Below are 9996 nucleotides of genomic sequence, written 5' to 3' on the forward strand. Positions count from 1 at the left end.
TAAAATCCAAAATCAATGTGTAATCTATGGATAAAGATCAAGTTTGAGTAAGATAGTATCTCTCTCTCTCTCTCTCTCTCTCTCTCTCTCTCTCTCTCTCTCTCTCTCTCTCTCTCTCTCTCCTCTCTCTCTCACTCTCTCTCTCTCCAGTCTATCTCTCTCCAGTCTATCTCTCTCCAGTCTCTAGAGAGAGAGAGAGAGAGAGAGAGAGACTGGAGAGATAGAGACTGGAGAGAGAGACAGAGAGAGAGAGAGAGAAAAAGAGAGAGAGAGAGAGAGAGAGAGATGGTGAGAGAGAGAGGAAAGAGAGAAAGAGAGAGAGAGATGGCGATTGAGAGAGAGAGAGAGAGAGAGAGAGAGAGAGAGAGAGAGAGAGAGAGAGAGAGAGAGAGAGAGAGAGAGAGAGAGAGAGAGAGAGAGAGGGAGAGGGAGAGGGAGGGAGAGAGGGAGAGAGAGACAGAGAGAGAGAGAGAGAAAAAGAGAGAGAGAGAGAGAGAGAGAGAGATGGTGAGAGAGAGAGAAAGAGAGAAAGAGAGAGAGAGATGGCGATTGAGAGAGAGAGAGAGAGAGAGAGAGAGAGAGAGAGAGAGAGAGAGAGAGAGAGAGAGAGAGAGAGAGAGAGAGAGAGAGAGAGGAGAGAGAGAGAGAGAGAGGGAGAGGGAGAGGGAGAGGGAGAGGGAGAGGGAGAGGGAGAGAGAGAGAGAGAGATGGCAAGAGAGAGAGAGAGAGATACTATTCAAAAAATTTCAAATAGAGCAGCAGCTAATGAAAAAATGAGTTTTTAGAGTGAAGTACATCGGAAAAAAACCAAAAGAAAACTGCAAGACTGAATAAGAGACAAAACAAGCAACAAACAAAGAAGAAAGGCTTTTGAAAAAGTAACTATTTTTCATAAAACTGTAGTTATCTTAGCTAGCTGAATTGTTTACCAGTTGCTAAGCAGTTGCTAGGGACTCTCCTGGAAGAAGCTAGCTAGCTAACAAAGAATATCTAGTTAACTGAAGAAAAGAAAGACAAAATAAGACAAAATAAGGACAGAAGACAAATGACATCAAAGTAAAACAGTCCTCTAAAAGACACAAGAGAGAATAATACAAGAAACAACGCTTCTATTGCAACATTGTGTGAAATTGTTTACCCACCAGACATCCAGACGGAGAAAGCTAAGAAAAGTTTCAAAGGTTTGATGATGGAACAGAACCATGAATGCCTGTTTGCAGATCTTACCAGTTGCAAAACAAGAGCAAATGTAATATTTAATACCAAACAAGGGCACATATGAAAAAGGGTTATTTGCAACAATTTCCCTTTCTCAAAAAAGAGAGGCATCAGCCAAGGATGTCAGATCAGCATTTTTGAAGAAGCTGACAAGAGCAACACGTATTAAACAGTAAACTTATATAATAATGGAACTGTATTGATACAAGGCAATGATTCAAGCCTCCAGGATTTTGAGAATATGTTTGCTACCCTAAAAGCAGAAGCTAAACTCATCTCAGAAACTGAGGAAAAAGTCAATGAGGGAGATGGAGAAAAGCAGGCCCCAACGGTCTCTGTGACACAGCAAGAAGCCCTCAGTGTCCCTCTACCTACCTCACCTGCAGCAGACAAAGCCAAGGACATGCCTACGACACCAAGAACACCTGCTATGCAATGTTTCCACAACACCCTCTCTCTAATTGAAGCAGAGGTCATATAATTCAAAGAGAGGGAGGAGGACACTGTCCAGAAACTAAAAGAAGAGATGAAACAGTTCAATCAGACAAATGATGACCTCAGAGACCATCTGAGCACAACAAGAAAGGAGCTAGAACAAAGAGAGAGGTACATTGAGACCCTCAACCAGCAGCTAGTCAATATGTCCTCTGCATCTAGAGAACATGTCCACCAGCCTGGTACAACACAAGCAGAACCTGAGACCAGCATGGCCTCCACCACACAGCCTGATGACACTGCACCCGCCTACCAGTCTGCTCCAGTCCAGATCAGCCAACCAGCATCCCACTCTGCTCTAGCCCAGGTCAGCCTACCTGCTTCCCAGTCTGCTCCAGCACAGTGTGCTCCAACCCAGGTCAGCCAACCAGCAAACCAGTCTGCTCCAACCCAGGTCAGCCAACCAGCCACCCAGTCTGCTCCAGCCCAGGTCAGCCAACCAGCCTCCCAGTCTGCTCCAGCCCAGGTCAGAATACCAGTCTCCCAGTCTGCTCCAGCCCAGGTCAGAATACCAGTCTCCCAGTCTGCTCCACCCAGACAGTCACCCACAACTGCAATCATTATTGATTCAAATGGGAAGTTCTTAGTCCAGGAAAGATTATTCCCTAGACACCAGGTGTATAAGTTCTGGTGTCCTACAACTGAGAGTGCAATGCAGCTACTCAGTCAGACCAGGATTGACACCCCCGACAACGTCATCATCCACACTTCCCAGGAAAGTTGATCGAAAAAATAAATCAACAGATCACTGTGGACTGTGCCTCACTGCTCAACGGCTCACCACCCCACTCTGACATGTGAACATTTATACGATAATGTACATCTTGATCAGGACAGTATCAGAACCTTTGCCAAAGACCTAAAGGATGCAACACTTGGCAGGGACCCACACACCCATCACCTCAGCAACAGAGCCCCCCCCCCCCCTCCCCTCCCCCCCTCCCCCCGCCCCACCTTCTGAAACAACAGTACCCCCACCATCCCCAAGAGAGAATAGCCAGACACGGCTTATTACAGCACAGCTCTACAAGACCAGGCCCAACACAGCACAGATTTACCAGACCAGACCCGCCTCAGGACAGCACGACCAGACCCGTCCCATCACAACACAGCTCTACTAGACCTGGCCCATCACAACACAGCTCTACTAGACCCGGCCCATCACAACACAGCTCTACTAGACCTGGCCCATCACAACACAGCACTGCCCACTACTCCAGGGTCGGGCAGAACACTGTCCTTCAGAGAAGTACACCACATGATGCAGTCCACACCATGTATCATTCAGATCATCAGCCTACATATGCTGAGGTAACCTCTGGCAAAAGACACCTAGAACTATCAGAGATTGGAGAGGTGCGCCAACTACTGCATCTAATATGCATACTACTGGGATAAACAGACCCTTTCATTCACACGCACGCACACACGCACACACACAGACACAGGGTTGCAGATTGCTTTGTACTTATTTTTTGGGCCATTCTTATTAATTTGTTTACAACTATCCTTTATTTTAATGCCACTGGTATTTTAATAATAGTGATGTGTAATGGTGTGTGTGTGTGTATGTGTATATGTATGTATATATGTGTATGTGTATATATGTATGTATATATATATGTGTATGTGTATATGTATGTATGTACAGTGGGGAAAAAAAGTATTTAGTCAGCCACCAATTGTGCAAGTTCTCCCACTTAAAAAGATGAGAGAGGCCTGTAATTTTCATCATAGGTACACGTCAACTATGACAGACAAAATTAGAAAAAAAATCCAGAAAATCACATTGTAGGATTTTTAATGAATTTATTTGCAAATTATGGTGGAAAATAAGTATTTGGTCAATAACAAAAGTTTCTCAATACTTTGTTATATACCCTTTGTTGGCAATGACACAGGTCAAACGTTTTCTGTAAGTCTTCACAAGGTTTTCACACACTGTTGCTGGTATTTTGGCCCATTCCTCCATGCAGATCTCCTCTAGAGCAGTGATGTTTTGGGGCTGTCGCTGGGCAACACGGACTTTCAACTCCCTCCAAAGATTTTCTATGGGGTTGAGATCTGGAGACTGGCTAGGCCACTCCAGGACCTTGAAATGCTTCTTACGAACCCACTCCTTCGTTGCCCAGGCGGTGTGTTTGGGATCATTGTCATGCTGAAAGACCCAGCCACGTTTCATCTTCAATGCCCTTGCTGATGGAAGGAGGTTTTCACTCAAAATCTCACGATACATGGCCCCATTCATTCTTTCCTTTACACGGATCAGTCGTCCTGGTCCCTTTGCAGAAAAACAGCCCCAAAGCATGATGTTTCCACCCCCATGCTTCACAGTAGGTATGGTGTTCTTTGGATGCAACTCAGCATTCTTTGTCCTCCAAACACGACGAGTTGAGTTTTTACCAAAAAGTTATATTTTGGTTTCATCTGACCATATGACATTCTCCCAATCCTCTTCTGGATCATCCAAATGCACTCTAGCAAACTTCAGACGGGCCTGGATATGTACTGGCTTAAGCAGGGGGACACATCTCGCACTGCAGGATTTGAGTCCCTGGCGGCGTAGTGTGTTACTGATGGTAGGCTTTGTTACTTTGGTCCCAGCTCTCTGCAGGTCATTCACTAGGTCCCCCCGTGTGGTTCTGGGATTTTTGCTCACCGTTCTTGTGATCATTTTGACCCCACGGGGTGAGATCTTGCGTGGAGCCCCATATCGAGGGAGATTATCAGTGGTCTTGTATGTCTTCCATTTCCTAATAATTGCTCCCACAGTTGATTTCTTCAAACCAAGCTGCTTACCTATTGCAGATTCAGTCTTCCCAGCCTGGTGCAGGTCTACAATTTTGTTTCTGGTGTCCTTTGACAGCTCTTTGGTCTTGGCCATAGTGGAGTTTGGAGTGTGACTGTTTGAGGTTGTGGACAGGTGTCTTTTATACTGATAACAAGTTCAAACAGGTTCCATTAATACAGGTAACGAGTGGAGGACAGAGGAGCCTTAGTTAGTTAATCATTAGTCTAACAGTTGTTTTTCATTTTATTGTTTTCATTTATTTTATTTCTCACATTAAACAGACATTTGAGAAGGATTTGAGAAGCGAATTGCTTGCAGTTGTACCTATGACACACAGACACACTAAAGCTGTACAGTGTAGTTAGAAAAGTCAGTTTACATTATTTGCAGATGTGTTCCCTTTTATTTACAAATCGAAAAATTTAACATTTGAAATGAATGTGACAGAACAGTTAAGCCAAGAGTTCCTGTGGGAGTCTTCTCCTTCAGTCTTTTTGCCTCCTATGCCTCGTTTCCCATTAGATGGGATTTTCCCAATGCCAACTTCACCTGAGACAGCCACTATCCAGTGTCATGTGTTGCTGAATTACAGATCTCGCTATCCCAATGTCGCTGCTGTCCATGGTGCTGAAATATCCAATCTCGGCTATTTGCATACATAGGACCATCCACACTTGACACCACACACACAAGTTAATGCTTTTTCTCTCACACACTTTGTTTGAGCCAGAATGGAAATTTGGTCTGAGAAACGACGCCCATTTTAGCATGACTATTTCAGACAAAATTAACTTTATGTTATATGTAAAAATATAAATAAGGCAATGTTTATATGTCACGCCCTGGCTCTGGGGACTATGTTATGTTGAGCCAGGGTGTGTAAGTCTATGTTTGTATATCTATGTTGGCCTGAGTGACTCCCAATCAGAGGCAACGAGTGTCAGCTGGTTGTCTCTGACTGGGAGCCATATTTAACTATCGGTCTTTTCACTTTGTGTGTCTGCTAAATGTGTGTCTGCTAAATGACGTAAATGTAAAATGTAAATGTTATACAGCTCCAATAAGCTGTTTCTGTTGTTGATGTTGAATGGTTTCTGTGCGTTCTTCTAGGAGTCCTCTGCATTATGCGGCAGCCAATTGTAACTACCAGTGTCTGTTTGCCTTGGTGGGGTCTGGGGCCAGTGTGAACGATCTGGATAAAAGGGGTTGCACCCCGCTCCACTACGCTGCTGCCTCCGACACAGACGGAAAGTACGTCTCACACCTCTCTTACTGTTGTGTGTGTTGTGGTGCCATGACCTTTCACATTTCATTGTAGTCTGGAGAGTATGTTGTGGTGCCATGACCTTTCACATTTCACTGTAGTCTGGAGAGTATGTTGTGGTGCCATGACCTTTCACATTTCACTGTAGTCTGGAGAGTATGTTGTGGTGCCATGACCTTTCACATTTCACTGTAGTCTGGAGAGTATGTTGTGGTGCCATGACCTTTCACATTTCACTGTAGTCTGGAGAGTATGTTGTGGTGCCATGACCTTTCACATTTCACTGTAGTCTGGAGAGTATGTTGTGGTGCCATGACCTTTCACATTTCACTGTAGTCTGGAGAGTATGTTGTGGTGCCATGACCTTTCACATTTCACTGTAGTCTGGAGAGTATGTTGTGGTGCCATGACCTTTCACATTTCACTGTAGTCTGGAGAGTATGTTGTGGTGCCATGACCTTTCACATTTCACTGTAGTCTAGAGTATGTTGTTGGTCGTGTTTGAATACATACTAGTGTTAAATCTGCAGTGTGAAAGCTTGGCCACGTCTCCTTTGGGAAAGTGTCTCTGCTTGCTTATCTGTCTGTCTTGATGTTGGTATAATGATTAGTGAACTCTTGACCTCTGACCTCTAGGTGTCTGGAATATTTGCTGCGAAACGACGCTAACCCAGGGATCAGGGACAATCAGGGCTACAACGCAGTCCATTACGCGTCTGCGTACGGACACCGCCTCTGTCTGGAGCTGGTGAGTCAGAACCACAGGGGACTAGACGCCCTGCATTCACAGACCATTTTGTCTGCGTCCCAAATGGCTGTAGGGCCCATAGGGCTCTGGTCAAAAGTAATGCACTATATAGGGAATAGGGTGCCATTTGGGACAGACGTTGATATTCAGTAGGTTTTAAGGTGTGGTTGCATGTTTGTCGTGGCCGCATCGTCACTCTTGATGTTCTTTTTCCAGATTGCAAGTGAAACACCTTTAGATGTGGTAAGTACCAGTTGGTTACTTTTCCTCACACTAGCTTGTTTAAGATACGAATGCAACACCCCAGTATTTCTGCAGGGGCTGGTCACTGAGATTTACAACATGAAACATGCTACTAGACTAACCTTCAAAGTAAATATGTTACAAGTCTAAACTGGCCCGTCCTTGTCTTTCCCCAGCTAATGGAAACCTCAGGGACAGACATCCTGAACGACTCTGATGTCAGAGCTCCCATCAGCCCCCTACACTTAGCTGTGAGTAAAGCCTACCTGCTCCTGTAGGGGTCTCGCCACATGACAAATGGCACCCTATTCCCTATTTAGTGCACTACTTTTGACCAGAGCCTTATGGGCCCAGATCAAAAGTACTGCACTACATGGGAAATAGGGTGCTATCTGGGATGCAGGCATGGTGTTGTTTTTCCACGAAAAGTTGATTGTCCAGACACTCACACACCATGTTCCTATCTGTTCCTGATTAGTGTAAAATACATGCATATTTTGACACGGTGATGATGAGGATGATTTCCTTATTTTGCCATTTGAGTTAATCAACCTCCAACAGAGGAGAAGTAGAGTGTTTCTAAATCTCACGCTTGGCAGGGACCTTCGATGTTGATGCTGGGCGGGAGAAAAAATGGGCACCCGATTTGAGAGACACTGGTCTACTTTAGGGGTCTAGGACTGTTTCTGTTCAGGCATACCACTGGTCTACTATAGGACATTGATTATATTAAGAGTGTATTTCTGTTCAGGCATACCACTGGTCTACTATAGGACATTGATTATATTAGGAGTGTATATCTGTTCAGGCATACCACTGGTCTACTATAGGACATTGATTATATTAGGAGTGTATTTCTGTTCAGGCGTACCACTGGTCTACTATAGGACATTGATTATATTAGGAGTGTATATCTGTTCTGGCATACCACTGGTCTACTATAGGACATTGATTATATTAGGAGTGTATATCTGTTCAGGCATACCACTGGTCTACTATAGGACATTGATTATATTAGGAGTGTATTTCTGTTCAGGCATACCACTGGTCTACTATAGGACATTGATTATATTAGGAGTGTATATCTGTTCAGGCATACCACTGGACTTTGCTTCAGACTGTGTGTTTGTTTCCATTCAGGCGTACCACGGCCACCACCATGCTATGGAGGTCCTGGTTCAGTCTCTGCTGGATCTAGACGTGAGGAACAGCCAGGGGCGCACCCCTCTGGACCTGGCTGCCTTTAAAGGCCATGTGGAGTGTGTTGACGTCCTCATCAACCAGGGAGCCTCCATCCTGGTTAAAGACTTCACCCTGAAGAGGACCCCCATCCACGCTGCAGGTACGCATAGGATATCACGTAAGACCTAGAGATTCTGTAATTCAAAAGTTTTCCTTACCAAGATGGACATTTGTTTGGTCATGTTGCTAGGACGCCAATGTCCACTCTAGGGATATTATATAGCATAGTGTGAAAATGCCCACTACACACTGATCTAAGGTCATTTTTTGTCATTATTGCTGAGGATCTGGGGAGGGTAAGCTGATCCTAGATCAGTGCACAGGGGGACTTCTATCCAGAGCCAGGTACACAGCTAGCATGTGACAGGCTTCGAGGGCCTCAGCCCCAAAATGTTTTATTATCTGCTGTGTTAACATCATGAGGATGTCATCTACCAATACCACTGTTCTAGAAATCTGTCTGTTCATGTGAAGGTAATAGTCGTCCAGCAATCAGCTCATATCCTCTCTGTTTAGCCTCCTCTAGCTACCAACGGTCAATCATCTCACATTCTTATATCCTCTCTGTTTATCCTCCTCTAGCTACCAACGGTCATTCATCTCACATTCTTATATCCTCTCTGTTTATCCTCCTCTAGCTACCAACGGTCATTCGGAGTGTTTGCGTTTGCTGATTGGAAATGCTGACCTCCAGAGTGCAGTGGACGTTTAAGACGGGAATGGACAGTAAGTCAATTGGGTTTTGGATACAATTCCTGAAATAAAGAGATTTTGACACTAGTTCTACGTCCCAAATGGCACCCTATGCCCTACTTGGTGCACTACTTTAAACCAGAACCCTATGGGCTCGGGTCAAAAGTAGTGTACCATATAGGGAATAGGTTGCCATTTGGGACTCAGCCTGGTTATTACCAGTTTGTAATATGACCTTGTTGTCTTGTGTATCAGAACCCCTCTGATGCTGTCAGTGCTGAGCGGACACACAGACTGTGTGTACTCACTACTCAACAAGGGAGCCAGCGTAGAAGCCAAAGACAAGTGGGGCAGAACAGCGCTACACAGAGGGGTGAGGAGGAGAGCTGGCTGTATACGCTCACACACAGAAAGAGACGGGGAGGCTCAAATATACATATTATCTTCAGAAAAGTAGTTGTCCATGGGTAGTGGTGTATTCATCCCTGTAGGGGGACCTGCCTCCAGACATCATTTGTAATAATTGATGATTCATTATTATATCATTGATTATTAGTTATTCAAATCCATTCTTGTCTCCCTGCCCTTCCTCCCAGGCGTTGACGGGTCATGAGGAGTGTGTGGAGGCCCTGCTGCAGCACAGCGCCAGCTTCCTGGTTCGGGACTGTAAGGGGCGGACCCCTGTCCACCTGGCGGCGGAATCCGGACACATCGGGGTGCTGGGGGGACTCCTACACGCCGCCCAGTCAGTGGAGACCCTCCCCGTCATCACAGACAACCAGGGCTACACGCCACTAAACTGGGCCTGCTACAACGGTACGTACTGGACTAACGGAACACTAGATATTTTCTGATTTTCTCTCTTCAGCACCGTAAACATGTCCCTGAATTAGGCAGGCCATACAACTAGGGGTGTAACTATTCGATTTGTATCACGATTCGTGGTTGTCGATACGATTCAAGGACGATATTGGTTCATTTAGAACGATACGATCCGAAACGATTCAGTGACTTGAAATCGATTCAGTAACCTTTTAGCCAAAAATTCAACCAGTGTGACTGAAATAAATACCTGGATACTGGACAGTGCAGGTGAAGTTTCCTAGATTCCTGTTTCTTGTAAGGACCGCAATGGTGGCTTGATAATTTCTCGCTCGTCGGCTTCTCCTCTGTCGTCCGCCATGCTATGTTTTGTTGTCTTTGCGCCTTTGCGCTGCTGCTGGCGTGGGGCGATGACGTCACGGATAGGCAGACTGAATCGAGTAATGTTTAAAGCCTTTATCATTAAAAGTGCTAAGAAAA

The 9996-nt window shown here is 45.1% G+C and overlaps 1 protein-coding gene across 1 annotated transcript; it reads left to right on the plus strand.

Moving 5' to 3' along the window:
- Nucleotides 1-8663: 8663 nt before the first annotated feature.
- LOC311121405 (uncharacterized protein) lies at nt 8664-9694 on the plus strand. Its single transcript, XM_084195902.1, has 3 exons — nt 8664-8727; nt 8950-9067; nt 9291-9694. The coding sequence occupies exons 2-3, from the start codon at nt 8960-8962 to the stop codon at nt 9546-9548; spliced, it is 366 nt and encodes a 121-aa protein (XP_084052028.1). The 5' UTR covers nt 8664-8727; nt 8950-8959; the 3' UTR covers nt 9549-9694.
- Nucleotides 9695-9996: the final 302 nt, after the last annotated feature.

Source organism: Coregonus lavaretus (assembly GCF_964263955.1).
Source record: "Coregonus lavaretus genome assembly, contig: HAP1_SCAFFOLD_1587, whole genome shotgun sequence".
In the NCBI taxonomy this organism is placed as follows: Eukaryota; Metazoa; Chordata; class Actinopteri; order Salmoniformes; family Salmonidae; genus Coregonus; species Coregonus lavaretus.

Bases quoted from the DNA above. Each gene is read 5' to 3' on its own strand.
- LOC311121405 (XM_084195902.1), top strand. From the start codon at position 8,960: ATGCTGTCAGTGCTGAGCGGACACACAGACTGTGTGTACTCACTACTC. The intron at 9,068-9,290 runs GTGAGGAGGAGA...CCTTCCTCCCAG, and splicing joins GAACAGCGCTACACAGAGGG to GCGTTGACGGGTCATGAGGA.